Source organism: Myripristis murdjan, chromosome 19, assembly GCF_902150065.1.
Source record: "Myripristis murdjan chromosome 19, fMyrMur1.1, whole genome shotgun sequence".
Lineage (NCBI taxonomy): Eukaryota > Metazoa > Chordata > Actinopteri > Holocentriformes > Holocentridae > Myripristis > Myripristis murdjan.
The window spans coordinates 9,670,157-9,689,428 of record NC_043998.1 but is presented as its reverse complement, the minus strand read 5'-3'; the positions used below and the strand labels follow the sequence as shown (position 1 = coordinate 9,689,428).

Here is a 19,272-nt window from a genome sequence, read left to right as displayed (position 1 = left end):
GAGAGGTTGTCACATAATGGGATCTCAATCAAGGTTGTTGGATGGTGGAGTGACTCAGTCCATTAGCTGAAATTACACGAGTAATGCAAGCTTCCATCTTGGGAGCGATGGCATGTAATATTCATTAAACAAAAAAAAAAAAAAAAAGTACTGATGCAAAGACACATTTGTATACAGATGATACCACTGTCTTTTATTTTCACTGATGTTTTCTGGAGGAGAAAAAACATTGATGACCCTCAGGAGGTGATGATACCAAGGCAAACGTGTATACAGTATATCTATATAACTATCTATATCTATGCCTTTATCATATACACTCAGTGTCCATTTTATTAGGTCCAGCTGTCCAATCTAATGCAGTTCTGCTCTGCCATGAATTCTACCTTTTAAGAAAGTTTATAATGTTCAGTTTTTGTTGACATTGTGGAGAATGTGTCAATTTAATTCTATGTTTATTATTGAGGTTGTAGGTTGCAGAGGTCTTGTTCTGGACTACATTGTATTGAGAAGTGTTTCTATTTTTTTGTCCTCCCTATTTACATACACGAGGGGGTCAGAATAGTGGAAACACCTCTCAGTAAAATGCAGTCCAGTACAACAGCAGCACTAAGAAACATATAACTGAATGAACACCTCAATTACTAAAAGAAAAAAGATAAAAGAAAACATGAGCATTATAGGCATCATAAAAGTAAACTTATATATATTACTTATTATATATATATGGTCTATATTTTTATCTAGAGATGAAACCCTTATACACTTACTGCAGTTTGATACAGAGGTGTACAATGAATTTACTTGATAAAGATTTAAAATGGCTGATTAGCTGGCATGTTAGCTGAGTTTTGTTGGGTTTGTTCTCCATTATGTCCCTGCATAACTGCTCTACTCCAAATATAAATGAGGAGCTACTCAAAATAAAGTTTTCAGCACAGAAGAAAATGACATCATTATTCATTCCCAAAACTAAGATCCAACTTGATCTGCTCTGCTCCCCATAATTATCAGATAAACAGAAGAGTAAAGGGCAATACCTGGGATTTAGAGATCAATAACTTCCCAAAATATAAGGCCTGTTTTTATTTTTGTAACAAGCGGAGAGGCACCTTGCCGCAGCCGCAGCATTACCTCTGGATTACAGTGATGTTTTATATGAGTTCCCCAGGGTCCGACTCATGCACGTTGGATATGGTTTGCTGGATATGTGTCTCTGAAGTTTGCAATCACATCGACACGGATTCCTTACAAACCACAGCACTTTGATGTAAAAAAAAAAAAAAAAAACCTTTCTGCTGTACCTTTTCTCCCCTGCTCTCAGTTCTTTATTATACATGAGTGCTCCAAGGATGCAGGAATAATTGTTAACATCTGTTGTCAGGGTGTTCTAGTTCTGACTGTGGCACTCTTTCCTATGCGGTATTTGAAATGATGGTGACCCAGAAATCTCAGCGCATTGTTCTCTTGTAAGTTGCTCTGAATAAGTGTGTCTGCTAAATACTTAAAATATAAATGTTCCAGCTCGCTGAATGGACATCCCTGACTTGTGGGTCGCCAACACATCAGTGCTTGCCAACCTCTTTGAACGCCGCAGTCAAGAACGGCCGCCAAGTCAATGACAATACAGGCTGAGAGCTTGTGATTGTATTTGACCCAAGTATAAAGTATACTCAACTCAGTTTCAAGAGTTTTTTTTCTTTTTGAGAACATTACACAATGTTTTGGATCAAAACTCAAATTACTTTGGATGCAGATTCTCTCCACAACCTGAAAGAGTGGGACTTTATAGGCTTTAAACAAGGCTGCATTTAAGTTTCTCTGTTATTGATATGGCTCAAAATGACCTAAATTATACTGGCAGTCTGCACGTCAACCTTACTGTGTCAGATTCAATCAGAAATAATAAGTACATAAAGCCTAAATGCCACATTATGTGCTGCTGAATTGGTAATAGAGCTCATTCTCTTAACTGAGTTTACAAAGCATGCATTTAATTTTTTTTTAATTTCTTTCTTTTTTTTAAGTTATTGCTCACTGTGATGCCTGGGTACATGTTTCACTCTGACTATCTCAAAGTTTTGATTTGTTTGTTCTGTGCTGTTGCTGGCAATCTTTGCATTTTTGACTCTACATTAGGACAAACACAAGTCAAGTCTGTTAATCTAATTAATTAGGGCTGAATCTTACTGTCTCGATGGCCAGCCTTTACTCTGAGAGAGAGAGCTTAAAAAAAGACTGGAGAAATAATGAATGTGCCGAGCTAACAAGGCCAGTGGCTTATCATACAACAAGAAAGTCAGAACAAAAAAAAAAAAAAAAAAAAAAACATAACGGCACAAGCAGCAATTATCCTTGCAAGAAGGAAGGAAATGTACAACAGAAAATCAGACGCAGTAGAAGTTAGAAATATATAAATACACAGCCAATGATAATGGTGAGCAATTAGCATTGTGTTTTAGGGGAGGTAGGGTGACCTGAGGGAGCAGCTGTATGTCTCACACTAACTTTGTACTTGCATTGCAATTTTACTTTCCTTTTTGCTCTCTTGCTTGTAATTGCGGCACATATTGGGAAACGGAATATTTTCAAACCCCATTTCCCACCACATCGACCTAGACATCTCTTCACGGAGCTTAGACAAATCCCTCCATGTTCTGGGATGAAATTCTGGGCTTTTCTTGTCACACACAGGGCAAAGCTTTGAACTGCCTCACCTACAAAATCTTTGGCATCAGATTATCAACTGCCACGGGGCTAATAACCTAAAATCTGCAGCAACGTGAACGTCCGCAGTCACCGTAGCACACAGGGGGAGAGGAGCAAGTTTAGCACTGGTCAAGGTCAAACAGATGGCACGTTGCATTAATTCAGGCCAAATCAATCACAGCGACTTCTACTTTATTTTCCTCAAAGCAGTTAGGTGGTAGCCTTCTGTGCCTTCTGATGTCTAAAACCCCTCGGTGTGCCTTCATGTGGTTAAGGCTGGCCCAAATGGCTCTCTCTCCCTCTCTCCAGCAGATGGATGGAATAACCAGGAGATGATAAACAGGCTGGAGACGGATGAGAGAGGGAGAAAGGTCTTTCAATCAATCTGTCAGCCTGAGTTCTCCAATCAACCCCAGGAAAGGCGACTGATGTCATGGTCAATACAGGCTAGCTTTTGTCACTGGAGAGCCAAGGATGTGTGTGTGTGTGTGTGTGTGTGTGTGTGTGTGTGTGTGTGTGTGTGTGTGTGTGTGTGTGTGTATGTGTGGTGGTGGTGAGGTCACTGTATGTATGCAAGTGGTGCACGTGTCTTTGTCAGAGGGTGATGTGGCTAGTGAGATCTGTGTGTGTGTGTGTGTGTGTGTGTGTGTGTGTTGTTTTTCCAGTTAAGTTGGCAAATTGTCACCATCTGTTACTCGCTGACTTTAGTCATCAGACAATATTAAATGTTCACTTTAGCAGTTGGCTGAGAGAAAGTGGCTACGCTGATTCAAAACAGTGTTTTCTTGTGTATTGTTTTTCATTTAAAGTTATAATGACACAGCATTTTTAGAGCCTCTTGCTTCCTAATTTGATATTAAGTATTTGCTGTCGAACCAGGTTGTCCGGGCAGGGCTTAACATGGAGAGCCATCTTACAAAAGTGTAAACAAATCTGTAATATTTTTCTCTCAAGAATTTGAGCAGCTGAGACTGACACAATTTCCCCTTGCTGATCAATAAAGTATTTCTGATTCTGATTCTGAGAGGAAGGTAGCTTTGTTTGATGGGAGGGTGTAACAGTCTAAAAATGTGATGTTTCTATTTGTTGAAAATTGACTTCATGCCTCATGTTCTGCATGAAATCACCACTGAAGGTATGGTTTCCCGAGATTTACATGTAGTGGAATTTTCATTAAATAAATACTTAAATAAAAGAATATCAAATTGTTGTGTATTTTTTGGCATTTATTGTGAAATAGCTGAATTTCAGTCATGAGAAATTCGCTAACAAACTGAAAGTCCTTTTTCATTTGAGTGTGAGTATAAAGAGTAGAGAGCAGAGTAATCCCTGACCAGGGAGGCCCGGCTCTTGAAGGCGTTTATTTATAAGGATTCTATTAAACAAGAATGCAATGCCGTTTCAGAGTTTTTCTAGTGTTTACCTCTTGATGCATCAGGAGATGAGAGAGAGAGTCATTCATGTTCACAAATACTGCCTGTCCTGTCCTGAACCGTGGAAACAGAGGCTTTTGTTGTGCCACAAATCTCCTAGCAACCACTTCATGCAATGTCATGGAGAACTGACTGCGGGCAAATAATGGCTAAATATGTCACAACCTGACTAAACAAGGACAGATAAAGATCTGAAAAAGACTGCAGTGCTGTGGGTGCAGATTAATGTGGTAACGTTGCAAAGTAAAAGTGAAGAGTCTTACAAAGGAGGATTTGTCTCTGAATGTAGGTTGCAGTGACACAGGAGACAATCATGTCTTTAGCCCTGTCATCTACACCGGGGTGTAAACTCTGTTTTTGGTGAGTCAGGTCATTTAGCTCAGCACACCGGTGACAGCCAGCTGACTCGGCTCCCAAATACCTCTTTGTTAAAGCTGCACTATTTTTCTGACCACTTGAGGGTGTTTAATGCTGTTTCCAGGTTCACGGTCGATTGCTTGTACAAAACTGGGAGATGAAAAAAACTGTTGTATTAGTTGGATTATTTTGTCTGTTTCCTCCATTTCAAAAATGTGGCTAAGCTGCAGACTCTCAGCTGCAAGGTAAGTTGCTTTGAATGAACTTTGTCTGACGCCACAGTGCTGATCGCAGCAACAGAGGCGCTCATGTGGCTGATCTGAAATTTGGATGTTTATCTGCAGAATGTGCAGTTTCAGAGATGCTTTGCATGAAGTTGAAAAGGCAAGGAGGTGATGCGGGAAGGGGAGGAGTGGGCAGAGCTATGTTCTGGGCCACAACTTGACAATTAAGACAGTAAAGAGGTGAAAAGCAGGAAAATATCTTTGCCCAGTGACTCAGTATTGATTTCTATGATCAGGGGGCCAAAAGTCTCAATAAAGCACAGGGTAGTTTCAGGATTTTTAATATGTTCTGAAATCATTTAGTGCAGGTTTAAATATAATTACAGGTTTTTGCACATCATTCAAAGTAGTTAAGAAATGCTTGAGGAGAACTCCCGGTTTCAGTGACTACAGTCTTATGTTTCCTAACTGTAAATCATGATTGATTTATCTGTCGAAATCTAATGTTACTTGTATTAATTTTCTGATGCAGCAGGGACGTTTGAGCCTGCTGCTCTGTTTCTAAAACTGTATACTGGGTGTTATCATCAGTTAGCATGTGGCCCATCTCCAGCCACTTTAGACTGCAGTTTTGCCAGCTCACTACATACACAAAACCTAAAAATAAGCACCTTTAATTTAATTTCAGTGGAAGAAATATCACCACATAGGCTATTGTAGCACAGAAACAAAGGAAGCTGAATTGCTCAGACTGTTTTGTTGCATGGCTAACAATTCCTCCAAGACACCACACTTGTCTCGTTAATTAACGAAAAAAAAAATTCAGCTCTTCAGATTTAGAGTGGCTTCCAGCACTCACCCAAAAGATGTTTGCTACAAGTTCAATGAGAAGAAACAATGCACCTGAACAGACATTTTTTTTTTTTTTTTTTTGACTTTGTTACGTAGCTTTGCCAGCAGGATAAGTGTGTCAACACATGTAGGGTTTGTTTTTTCCCCCTATTGCCACCACCTTGTGCATGGAAGCCAATCACTACAAAGAATGTGCAGTGAGAGCCAACACACACCATCAGCAATTTCGAGAGAGAGCAGAAAATGCTCCATGCCCCTCAGAGAGAGGCAATCAGTTCTCATCTGCGATGTTTGTGCTCCCCCTTCTTTATTTGAATAGTCTTTCACTGTAAGATAACATGTGTTTTAGCAGAGACAAACCCAACAGGGAGGACAAGTGAGGCCTTGAAATTCTCGAGCAAAAATTGAAGAAGCAAAAACCTTAGCTTGAGCAGAAAATACAGAATATAATGCGGTGGCTAAATCACTTGGCAGCATTTTTCTCTTTGAAAAAAATTCTACCTGTTCACACCCTAATTTTGCACAACAGCTTATCATAAGCACAAGATTATCATAAGACCTCTACTTACTAGAGCTCAACTGTATTTGATACAAACTAGACATTTACAAACAGTGGTTACCATCAGAATAGCACTATGTGAACATGGTTAGCTCACAAGTTAATTTTATTTGAAGCAAGAACTAATTGGATTTTTTGTTTGTCTCTGCGGTGAGGCAATAAAGTCGGAGGCGATCTGACCAGTTCCAAGTCAAACACCACAGATAATCACCCAGTCTTTGCAGTTTCATCGAAAATGGCCAAGATTACAAACACAGTCTGTTGTTCACAGGCACCGTTGGCTAGGAGCTGTGGACCTCGACTGTGATAGGTCACCTGAGAGCCCTCTGCAACATGCAAACTCAAAAATGATCAGATGCAAATACAGGGATATTCAAAGGTGTGTCATCGGCTAAGCGAAGATAAGCCAGTCAACCCCAGAATCATATGAGATGGAGGAATCAAGATTTCTCTGACAATATGGAAGTTCTGCAGTTCATCCAGGGTGCTACTCGTAGCATTAAAGCAGACTGGGAGCACAATTGTACTTGGCAAGCTGAGCTGAGCAGAGAAAAGGTCCTGAGCCAAGTTTGACCACAGATGCAGCCTGCAAATCTTCTGCCAGAGCCCTGTTGGGAGGGGAGCCAGAGAGCAACACTGATTAGTAACATTATCACTTCTATTCCTCCTCATTCTCCTCAGTACACACACACACACACACACACACACACACTCACACACACACACACACACACACACTCACACATACACTCTAGGTAAATGCAGAATTGTCTCAAGCGAACAATGCCGGCTGCAAACTCACGGCAAACAATGAAATTTTCAAGGCCTTGGATACGTCGGTACATAAATACGACAGGGTTTGTTTTTCATTGGGAGCCAGGCACTGTTGCTTTGTGCTTTATGCGCTTTTTCAGTTTTTGCTTGAGAATTTCAAGGCCTCGCTCGTCCTCCCCGCCGGGTTTGTCTCTGCTAATAGACATGTTATCTTACAGTGAAAGACGATTATTAAAATAAAGAAGCGGGCGCACATACATCGCAGATGAGAATTGATTGCCTCTCTCTGAGGCAATCAATGCCCTGAAAATGTCTCCAGAGAACATTCAGAATTTCTGTATTTATTAGAGCTTGCTTTTGTTACCCTGCTGCTTTGTTGATGTTTTCAACCACTGCTGAGCACTTCATCACATCTTTTGGATTGAAAAAATAAAACCTGTTTGGTAGGGGTTGTTTCAAGTTGTGCACTCAACACAAAAGAAAAGAACTATGGGGAAAATGTCCTGAGTGGACTTGTTCAGGCTTTTGATAGAGTCAAAGAATTTCTGAGGTAAAACAGCCTTGTTGAAAGAAGGTTTTGTTTACTTTAAAGTGACTTAATGAAGAATAAAAATCCTGGGATACCTGTTGGTTGCATTCAGGTGTAGTAGAGAGATGTTTCAAAGTAATTCCTACCACCCACAAGCCTGATATGGTGGAGAGTTCTCTCTCGTTCACAATTTAAAAATAGAAAAAAATAATACAATACAATATACAATATATATTAAAATAGTATATAATGTCATTTTAAGTAGGGGGACAAGAGGGCAAGGCTCTGTGCTTATTCACCAGACGAGGAGATGTAATGATGGGAGATCTTGTACTGCTGGATGTTAACTCATTTAACCGTTGCCTCTGTGAAGGAGGAAGTTCAGATTTCCAATTTTCTAGAACACACTTTTTTTTTTGCAACTGTGCCTGCAAGTAACATAAAGTATTTCTTTTTTATTATAGTTCATGTCACGTCCTTTTACATCACCCAAAATCCAGAGCCTAGAGTCAGATGAAATTTCATTTTTTATTTATTTATTTTTATTTATTTTTTTTTTTTATAATATCTGAGGTTATTCTAACTGTACTTCCAAAAGTCTAACAGAGGAAAGCAATTCCAAAGCACATGAAGTAAATCTCCATCATGGCTTTACATCTAAGGCAGCAGGGAGAGACATCCTGATATATTTTATGGAGTCTATATGGAGTGTAACAGGCTTTATTAAAGATATTAAACTGTATTTGTCTGTTATTGGCCGACATATTTGAGATTAAAACAAGCTGAGGCATTTCAAGGATATTACACCAATCAGCCTCATCATAATTGCATTCAAAATCTGATTCCCATTTATGCTTTTATATCAGGCTTTGCATAGATTGAATGATTTGTGATTTAATGTGATTTAATAGAATGCACATAGAAGATGTCAGACCCTTAATAACGTATAAGGCTTCATTAGGCACATGCTTTCCAAACAGGGATCTCAGTTAATCATTGAAAATTGGCTCTATAAGTTATCTCGGCTATATAAATCCTCGACTGTTTTTATGCTGTTATTAACCCAGTTTTTTAATGATCTGTCTGCAGTCAGGTGAGGGATGTTGGGTTTATCCCATAGGGGAGTTTTCCGAGGTCAAAATGTATTTATACCAATAACAGCGTGAGCCTCTTGCCATGCAGCATAGGAATTTAGACTTACATGTTTTTTGGTGATATTTCAGTGTTGCATGTTTTCTGAGAGGTTAGAAAAAGGAGAAATGTTGAGGGGACATTTTTAAATTGTCCTCAGAGAGCAACCAAAACCATATTGAATGGATTTGAGCTGTGAGGTAGTAACATCTAAAATTAGGATGATTTAATCCTCCCTTGGCGCATGGGGCCTGGAGGACTGAAAGTTTGACTCTAGAGAGATGTTTCAGACATATTCTGACAAGTTGCATTCATCACTATTAAGAGCAAGGGGGAAAAAAATTGCAAATGTTGCTGGTGACACGACCCAGAATTAAAGCTGCTCCATGCTTATCAAGTTTCTTTTTCCACACAGCTTCCTGTCACTTCTGAAGAATGGCACTCGTGCCAATATTGGCTTTTAATTGGGTCCGTGCTCATAAAATATTGCTGAGGCACAGGCTTTTTTTTTTTTTTTTTTTTCTTTTTTTGGGTTGGACCTCTTCAAGCTCATGCTGGGTCAGACTTCAGATTTTGGGGCCTGATCAAAGTCCTGCTCCACCCTCCCTACTCCTCTCTTCCACTCCCCTCCCCCCGGCTCCCATCCCGCCCCGTCCCACTCCATCACCGGAGCCAGCGTGTTATTACTCAAGCTAATCTGCCTTGTATTAGCAGCTTCATTGTTTGGCTGCGTGTCGGCTGTGTTGAGGGCGCTGTGACACCTGAGCCAGAAGGCAGAGCAATACAGGTTATTAATGCTCACAGGACAAGGCTGATAATAAATAAAACAAACCAGCCAGCCCGGCCGCTGTTCTAGGAAGGAGCGGCTGCCTCCTGCCATCTGTTGTGGAAATGACTTCTCTGCTGCATGAGTGTTGGCATTGTGCGCGGAGTGACATGAGGCTTTGTCAGTGGGGCAGAAAAGTCTTTGCGGCCCTGTCTTTGCATGGGTGTATGTGTGTGTTGCATGGCTTTAGTGTATCTGTGTGTGTGTGTGTGTGTGTGTGTGTGCCACAGGGATTGAGTGCATCTCTTTGCATGTGTTACAAGGCTCAAATGTATCTGTGCGTCGGTGTTTGGACCAGAGCTGGATTGCACCTGCGTGTGTCTGGGTGGCAGCATTAACATCAGTGACCCTGGCTGCGTGACGGACAGATGCACTGACAGATGCCGCAGCCAAACAGGTGTTATTTAAAACAGCTATTACATTGGCCGAGTCAGGGAGAACACCATGAATACTCACTAATGTTCTTTGGCATAATGTTCTCGAAAATTTCCAAGACCTCCATGCACCCACCGAGAATAGAAAATAATAATAATAATAAAAAAGAAAACATTTACACTGCTTTTTGTGTTTCAGTGTCACTCGTTAGTCATCACCTAGAGGATTTGTGGCCCAAAAATTATGCAGATTTGAAGGGAACACTTTATGAAATGTCAGATTTAGATAGACAATACCCCCTGGTGGTTTAGTATTAATATGACTTTCAACATTTAATGTTCAGTAATTAGCAACAGTGGTGGCCAAAGTGGGGTACAGGGACCACCAGGGTGCCTGAGGTTTAGTTCATTTTTTTTTTTTTTTTTCACTTACTGCACATGATCATGACACAGTATTAAACATTTATTTTATCATGTGTTCCCCATCACTATCTCACACATTGTTTCCAAGCTATGCCTACCAGTATAAATTAGATATGGTTCCTTGAAACACAATCAGTGGGGATTTATGGTCCAATGTGTGTTGAAAAATGAGAGAGTGGGATCTCCAAGTTTGATAAAATAAATTAAGGTGACACAAACAATAAAGATCAGTGTCTCAGCAGTGCTTCTGTGTGTTTTATGGCTGGGATCAACTCACCTACCTGTGTAGGATTTTGGTGTAATGTAATGCTGATTTGGCTTCACCTCTGGTACATGTGCATATACTTAGTGTATGCAGAGATTAATGCCACCAAACAAAATACAAACAAAAAATCACAACCCTTTTTTTGGAAGGTTAACTAACGTGTGCTTCGGCTGCTGTCTTTCCACCTGATGAAATCAGGGGACGGCAAATATGAATCAGGGTGCGTCTGTTCAAAACACAGTGGCATAACTTCCAAACAGATGCTCCGATTTCATCCAAATTATGTGGGAGGTTTGGTCATGGGCCAAGGGAAAAGTGTCCAACCTTTAGCTCGTAGCTTTTCAAAGGATTCATAGGTCATCACAAAACTTTGACCAAGTCTGTTATGGGGCACAGAGGGGTTAACTCTCCAGGCTGTTCAGTCATGGTATACCACAAAATTAGTTATCTTGACATCACAAAATTTTCAGGCAAGGCTGGTCATGGGCTAAGGACCAAATTATAACTCCTCACACTGATTGAGCCACAGCCACCTTGTTTCTTTTTGCAGTTTCTCTAAACAGGGCCTTGTGGGTTGTCCTCTAACTTGGTGTGTAGCTGCCGACTAGCTGGTTGACACACGGCCACGGCCACTTATGATGGTGCTCTTTATTAGATTCTGGACCAGAGGTATTAGTTCTAATAATTTCTTAAAATCCTATTCATCTTTTGCAGGGCAAAAGCAGTAAAACACATGCATAGGAGACATTTAGCATTAGTCCACTGCAGAAGCACCATGTAGAAACTGCATCTCCACCATCAGCACTTGTTCACTCGAGTAATGATCAGGATATGTGCTGTTTGTGAAGGAGAAACAACCAGCAGTCTATCTTCACACATACATAGATAGTGTCCCTGCTGGCACCATTTAAAAGTGGACCAGAAGCACATGTTATTTAAATGTGTGATTTTATTCAAAAATGAGGAAATCCTGAGCATCAGCATCTTGTTCCCCTACCACCAACATCATTTCCACCAATTTTTATGTGCCAAGAAACAAAAGCTGGCAGGGTAGCTGTGTCTACATGTATTGCAAATCATATGTATCATAACGTGTTGCAATGCAGACTGCAATAACCTGTGACTCAGCGAAAACCTTTTTGTCAACATTGTGCAGAGTTCATAATTCAGACATCACAGGCAGCCATATTGACAGTATGTTTTATATTATAACATACCATTGTCCAAAAAAAAAAAAAAAAAAGAAAAAAAAAAGAAAAAGAAAAAAAAGAGCACAGATTTTGCGCTACACATTAATGCTTTCAGCTATGGTTACAATAGGCAGTTTATTACTGCTCAGTCTCATCCTCCCTTTCTCTCTCTCTCTTGCGCGCACACACACACACACACACACGCACGCACGCACGCACGCACGCACGCACGCACGCACTTAGCACATATACAGCTGAGCATTTACACACCCACACTCTCACAGATTCATGAAAAATGCATGATTAAACGTAAAGATCAAAAAAACAAACAAAAAAAAACAAAAAAAAAAACAGTTGTTCGAAGGGCAGAGAGCACACACAGGCAGGTACTCACACGATCCAGGGAGTATTCAGTACCAAACACATTAACAATACAATGGGTCAGTTTCAGTGACACTTATTCCAATGCAGAGCTGTTTTTCTCTGTACTGTGAAAAATATAAATTAGCATTATTCTTTTTTTAAATCACAAATGGTTCCAGCTAAGTTTTGATGGGGTTGATCAATTTTGATATTAAAAATGTATATAAAAAGTCAGACAGTTAAATTTTTCTGCTGGGAAACTAAAAACAAACAAACAAACAAACAAACTTGGCAATAGCAAAGACCCTGGAGAGCTAACAGATGTCTAGAACTGCAGTAGGTCTAAGTCTCACTTAAAGCATAATGTTCCAACCTCCACACATGCCAAAATACAGAAATTGTTCACTGAATTTTATGGATTTGTTTTGCCTTGATGTGTATTTTTTTGTTCATCAACTTCAAAGTATGGCCTCTTTTTCTGTTCAGTTTAATTTTTACTGCTCTGACATAGAGCTGTTTTTTTTTCTACAAGTGATTAAAATCTCTCTGAATAAGTCCCACAGAGTTTTGATGATCATTTAAACCACAGGCAGTTTTTTTACGCACAAACATCCTCCCACAAAATTACCAATGTCAGGATTTAAACATACAAGGAAATCCACTTTTAGTATGTTACATATTTATAATGTGAGGGTAAATATAATTATTATATTAGGAGAACTCCTTGCCACCAAAGTTAAAAAATTGCACGTAATAAAAATGGCACTGTTACAAAAACAAAAACAAAAACAAAGACCAAAAACAAACAAACAAAAAACAACAACAAAAAAGAACAGAACAAAACAAACACAACTTTACATTTTCTTTTCTTTCTTTTTTGCTTCACAAAACAAGGGCATCTTTTTCCCTTGAAATACAAAAAAAAGATGAGAAAATGATTTTCCATGGAGTAAAAAAAAAAAAAAAAAAAAAAAAAAGTAAGAAAAGGTGCCCCGGGCATAAAAACAAAGGTTATTTTATTTGGTTTGTGTAGAAGAAGACGTCTTTTAAAACAGGCCCTTGCTCTTCTTCAGGTTCTTCTGCTTCCAGTTTGGCAGGGCGTTGAACTCCACTCGACTCATCTCCAGAAGCCTCTGCACAACATTAATACAAGGAGACACAAAGTGTCACAGAGGGCCCGTTATTATTTGGCAGCATTTTCAGTCCCACTGGTCAATGTGTTGAAGTAATGCAAAAAAAAAAATGATTAACATTGACAATCCCCAGGCTTTTGTGAGTCATAGACTGTAATCAATATCCACAGAATCTATATACATTGGACACTTTTTCAATCTGTATGAGTGTCAGATGCCGCTATGTATGCACTTCACGCGTGCATCACAACCACATAACTGACTGAACCTCTGTTATCTTATTTTAATGTAATTTACCTCAATGTCATTAAAAAACATACCTCTTTTAGTAGTTGTATTCTCATCTTGCACTACCTTCAGCTCTTATTTTCCACCCATAGCATGCATTTTTTTTTCTCTGATTATGGCTGCATTATCATTTTGTTTGGGTATTATTTTGAACTGTTGCCTTGTGTCATTTTGTGTTTGCCTTCCATTGTGCACTACACACTACTGGCAAGCACCTGCATAAAATTATTTCTGTTTTAGTTTTTTGGAGTCAGAGTGTGCCTCACCTTGAAGTCCTGGTCAGAGAGGTAATCCTCCAGCCGCAGAGGGTCTACCCCGTCTGGGAGTGGCTTTCTGGTCAGCTCCTCGATGGAATACTGCTGCTTACTGAGCTTAGACAGCGCCTCCTTCACTAAGGTCACCTTGTTCTTTGAGCCCTCTGCCTGCACACACACACAAACACACACAGGCACACACACACACAGAGTTTACACCAATTATGCTAAACTGCACACAAATCTGATTTCTGTGAACATATACAGTATCCAGTATGCATAAACATGAACTCAAACATAAAAGAAAAATATAAAAATAAGCTCAAGAGCGGCTACAAACCCAAATATAATTACACAAGCATATGCAATCACTCAAGTCTGAAATACTGTATTTCCTGTTCTGTTTCTTTCAGCTAGCACTCTCCGTTCCACTTGCGGTATATCTAATCCATTTAAGTAAATATGTAAATATGTGCAAATATATTAGGCCAGTAGAGTATATTGAGTGTGTTATGTGTTTAAGGAGGCTGACTGGAGGCTAAAAGGGCTGAGTCGCTGGAAGTGACTGTATCCTCCTTGCTAAAGTGCCTTAAAGCTACACATGTAACCTGCACTAACTGGTCATTAAAAACAGCCTCCTCCGCTGCCTCCTGGTCTGTTTTGAGCATGAGAAGTCACAGAAAATACTCATTATTCCCTGCTCGACTCACAACAACGTAACTCTGCTTGGGATCCAACAGCCAAGTGAAAGGTTTGGGGAACAGCGCTGTGACACTCTCACAGTCTCTCCAGATTCAGCATCACCCTGCATTAACAGAGTCAGGAGATAGACCCTGCCCTCTGAGACACTGAGTGTGTTTACACACACACATTAATATTCTGTTTGATATTAAAATATTCTGTTTATGAGTTGGTGCATGGAAGCCTTATATTTCATTCACAATAACCCATAATATGGATATGAAAACCCAATATGCCAGTTTGGATATTAACCGATGTACACTGGTATGACTGTTTCTAATTTATTGTTGGGTTTAGCATACAAGCAAGTGCTGTTTCCATGGAGTTGCCAGGAAAAATAATGCATCTACTTTAAATACTGAATCCCACAAAACACTGTAGCTGGAATAAGACTGATTTTTGGAATATTAATATGAACTTAATTTACTTTATGAGTCAAATCAGAAAGAGTCGACTGGAATATCTACTATCAACTGAATATACCTGCTGTCCCTGTATCATGTATGCCAGCATGTTTGTTGCTACGGTAGTTGCTCAGGTATCCCTACACCAATGTCTCCAAGACAGTACCAGTACCATTTAAATAAAATGATTCTGAGTTTCCTCAAAAGGCCATGTGCAATACAGCTGGATCCCATCTACGTTGTAATGCTGGGTCTGCTCTCACAGAGATACACAACACTTCTGTGTAGAAACTATACTGGAAGGTGGTAGTGGACAACAGAAAGCTCTCCTACCTGTGCAGTGATGGCCGGGTCTTTCTCCCAGTATGGGAAGATGTTGGTGAAGGTGAGCGGCTCACAGCCTGCTAGGACCAGGTAGGCTTGTGGGGGGCGCCGAGGGTTCTTCTCTGTAAATCATAACATAGGTCACGTTTTCAGAAGTAACAGAATCAAAAGCCCTGGGAGCTATTCCAGAAAGCGGGTTAACTGACTAAACTGTGTGTATTAGCCCGGAGTTAAGGGAAACCTGGGATTTTTGGTTCCAAGAAACGAGATTAGATGACCTCCAGGTCTGTTACCATGGTAACTTGCGCTCTGAAGCTAACCTGCTCAGGAGCAGGTCTAATATTTCATGCTAGTTTGATCAATATCACCTGTTAGGCTGTCTACCACAAGTTGGGCTAATCCTCTGCACCGTGTTTGGTTTGAAATGGGAGTTATCTGCAGTGTGAGAGAAGTGACACCTCGCCTTCTCTTAAAAATGATGATGGAAAAACAAAACAAATTGGTGTTTTTTCCACAGCTAGCTAAGTGAGTGGTTGTCAGCATAACATTTTTGTTGCAGTGACTGCAAATGGATGACAATTAAAACATATGTGTTATTTAACACAAGAAAGGACACACTGATTTGACTTGGATTTGAGGGTATTTAGATAATGAAATTGCATTTTTATCTTTCATCTTAGTAGTGCCAATAAATAATCCGTATGTGAGTGTGTCATGGGGTTAACGGTGGCTACATCTCTGCAATGATGGACATGAGAAAACCATTCTTCTGGCAAAACTATAATGAGATTGTTCACAGGGCATGGCAACAGTAGTAGTAGCTATTTTCAGTCTGTGGTGATCATATCTTGTTTGTTTGGTACAGGTAGAAATTTGCTATGTGTTTTTGTTAGGTTGATTTTTTTTTTTTTACTCTGGGGAAAAGTAAGAAAGGACGGCATTAAATACATAAATAAATAAATAATCTGCTCCCCTGATGTTAAAGAGGAATATTATTCAGTTTATAATTCATTATCAGAGTTCCCAATATTCATTGATTTATGTGCATGTTAGCTGTTGCTCACAGGCCACCTTAGAGTGATACAAATGATTCAAATTATAGTGTTCACTTTGAGCTTCTCACAGGCAAATCAACCACTTCTGCTATGGCTGACTATGGCCTCTGACCTTTGCAGTAGTGCAGCACAGTCTCCATGGCACACTTCCTCTGGTTGTCCCAGCGTATCTTTGCTGAGCCGGTGCACTGGGCGTCGTCAGGCTGCTGACCCTGCCACAGGTACACCTCCATACGGTTATCCAACAGGAACAGGGCTGGTGAAAACAGCGACAAGGGAGTTAACTCAGTAAAGACCGCTGACATAGCAGAACTCAAAATCACTGCAGGGTGCCCTAGTTGTTGGAAAAATTGTTCTGAATCTGGAAGGTCACCAGAAATAGTCAATATATTGATCTATCCATTTGTCCCGTCATGGCATCTGTCAGCATTTTCTGCTTATACTGTTCAAAATACTTTTTTGCTTTCATATTTTGCTTGAGGAGTTCAAAGAACATAAACTGCAGAGCAATATTCTCCAGATTCCTGGCAAGTTGTTTACCACTCCAAAATGTGACCTATTCCATAAATTTCTACCTTATTCCTAAATATCTACAAATATTTATATGCGGTACAACTTTTTATATTTCTTTTGTTAACTACAGCTGACAGGAGCAACCCACAAAGTCAAATTTCTTAGCCAATGATTCAGATTCAGGCTCTGATTCAGCTGACTTTGAAAGCTGACCAACTCACTAATCAGATACTAAGTAAAGATTACCAACTTATTGTCAAAGAAGCCAATTTCAGAATATGTGATGGGGGCAAAGCTTGCGCAGATGGGACAGCAGGAGTTGCAGTATGTCACTGAGATGTCAGCTGAGAAGGAGATGTGATTGGAGGGAAGTTAACACCAGCTATTTGCCAGTAAATTTGGGCTGTGAATGGTTTATCTTCTTTATTAGCTATTGGCAAGTTACTGCCTAATGTTTGGAAGTCTGAGTCATATTCCAATATTGACTCAAAAAAGGTTATTACATGCTAGTAGCACTTATGGTGTCAACTCTGTCTTAGAAAGGAAAAGGATTAACCTCATACGCATTAACTTCAACATCAGACATAAAATAAACAAAATAATAATAAGATAATAAGATATAATAAGATAATAAGGTAATGACGTGTGGTACCTGGCTGTTGTGCAGAGTAGAGGTTCTCCTGAAGGAAGGGCATGGCCATGACTCCCTCTGTCACCCTGGCAGGACTCAGCTGCTCCTCCCCCTCAAACACCCCCGAGCTGGCACCCAGCCGGAATAATCTGGGTGTGTAGTTGTACTTTCCTGGGTCTGGGAACAACACACACATCAACAAAACAAGCTGACATACAGCCTTTAAACACGCTTTCTCTCACTGATCACAGGTTGGTTACTAATGGGTCACAGATGCATTCTTGGCAAATTGAGGATTCAGATGGGTTACCGTGTGATTTAGAGTAAGCTATGTGTGAATGTGAAGTTGTACCTTTCAGCATGCAGTCATAGGCCTTCCTGTCCTGCTGACCCAGAGCCTTCATGAATTCTGATGGCTCCGCCCCTTCTTCCACCTCCTCCACTTTCACGCTGTTGGTGCTGCGCAGACCCAATTCTGGAGGGCACCTGGTAGACAAAAGCACACAAAAATGAGCGTCAATCTATTTATGTGTCAACCAATGCCCCCATACACACCTCCACCACCCATCTATCCATTTGCCCATGCCTTACCCCTGGCTGAGTTTCTCCACAGCCCTGGTGGCCACCTGCTTAGCACTGGTCTGAACCTTGCAGCCGTGCCACAGGTAGACCCGGCCTTTCTGAGCATTCAGCAGCACCATGCTGGACCGGGAACGCAGGCTGGCCGAGGAGCAGTCCACCTCCACCAGAGAGGCCTCCACCGCTGCCTCACCACGCACACAGAACAGCCGCCAGCCACCTGAAGGCAGGGTTTAGGCGAGGGTATGGTTAATTTGTTTCAGTGTGTCACCATACAGACATAGACGTTTGTAGAAGAAGAAGAAGAAAAAAAAAGAATCAGGAAATTAATGGATTATGACTCTGCAATAGCCTTGAGCTAAAATTTTCTTTTTGAAATCATCAAATCAATCTCAGGACTTACAAACAGACTCCTGATTCTCAGGGTTAAGATCATCAATTTGGTTATGATGGAGCAATTCTTTATACAGCTCCAACTCATCATTTTTCAGTGACATCTTTGAAACCTGAGGCCTGTACCTGAAACATTATTAAATTACTTAAAATAAGAAAAGTTGAAGAAAAATTTACCCGTGTTGGCACTTTCCTCTCTACTGCCCCTGTGGATAACCAGACCTCCCTGAAAGAGCTGGAGGAAGCACGGAGGCTCCTTCCCCTGAGTCACCAGCACCTGAAAAGCAGCAAATCAGATACGTGGAGATTAGAAAGAATTGTGCTTCTATTAAAAGCATAAACGATTATTAAACAAATCAAGCAAATAAATTTCTGCTGTGATGTATAAATGCTCACCTGTGCCCCCCTGTGGCTGCCCAACTCCACTGTCATGAGAGCCGAGGTTCCCTTCTCACTGATGCTGGAGTGACGGCCCTGCCAGAAGAAACAAGCAGTCCTCTCCCTCCCAGCAGCGCCAACACTCAGCTCCCCGGGTTTCTGGCGCTTCCCGACTGACAGAGAGGGACAACAATACACACACACACATTCATATTAGTAAGCTCCTCACACCCATACATGATGACGGTGAGCTGCCTGTAGTGTGTAAGTACCTACAGTTAGAAGTTGTGTGATGGTGAAACTCATGGAGAGACACAAGGGCTTTACTTTTCCCCCCACAAAACTCTCTTCATGTATAAGGGTAAGTGACTAAATTGTCTATATGAGCTAGATTACTACCTTGTCCACTGGTTGCAATGCTGCTTTGCCAATCATGAATTCAGACAAAATAAAGGTCACCAGGAGCAATAAGCACTGATAATTCCCCCCTCTTATGTCAAAAGTAAAATTTATAGTGTTGAAAAGAGAAGTTGTGGTAAGATGTTAGTGTCACAGGTTGATGAGGAGGAC

At 40.5% G+C, this 19,272-nt stretch overlaps 1 protein-coding gene across 1 annotated transcript in view; it reads right to left on the bottom strand.

The window, feature by feature from the left end:
- Nucleotides 1-12,966: 12,966 nt before the first annotated feature.
- The window catches only part of svild (supervillin d), a 56,259-nt gene continuing 49,953 nt past the window's right edge, over nucleotides 12,967-19,272 (bottom strand). Inside the window, 9 exon segments of the mRNA XM_030078211.1 lie at nucleotides 12,967-13,142; nucleotides 13,697-13,852; nucleotides 15,163-15,275; nucleotides 16,321-16,464; nucleotides 17,374-17,529; nucleotides 17,705-17,838; nucleotides 17,944-18,151; nucleotides 18,502-18,601; nucleotides 18,721-18,875. Of these exon segments, the coding sequence (XP_029934071.1) occupies nucleotides 13,056-13,142; nucleotides 13,697-13,852; nucleotides 15,163-15,275; nucleotides 16,321-16,464; nucleotides 17,374-17,529; nucleotides 17,705-17,838; nucleotides 17,944-18,151; nucleotides 18,502-18,601; nucleotides 18,721-18,875 (1,253 nt within the window). The 3' untranslated portion in view covers nucleotides 12,967-13,055.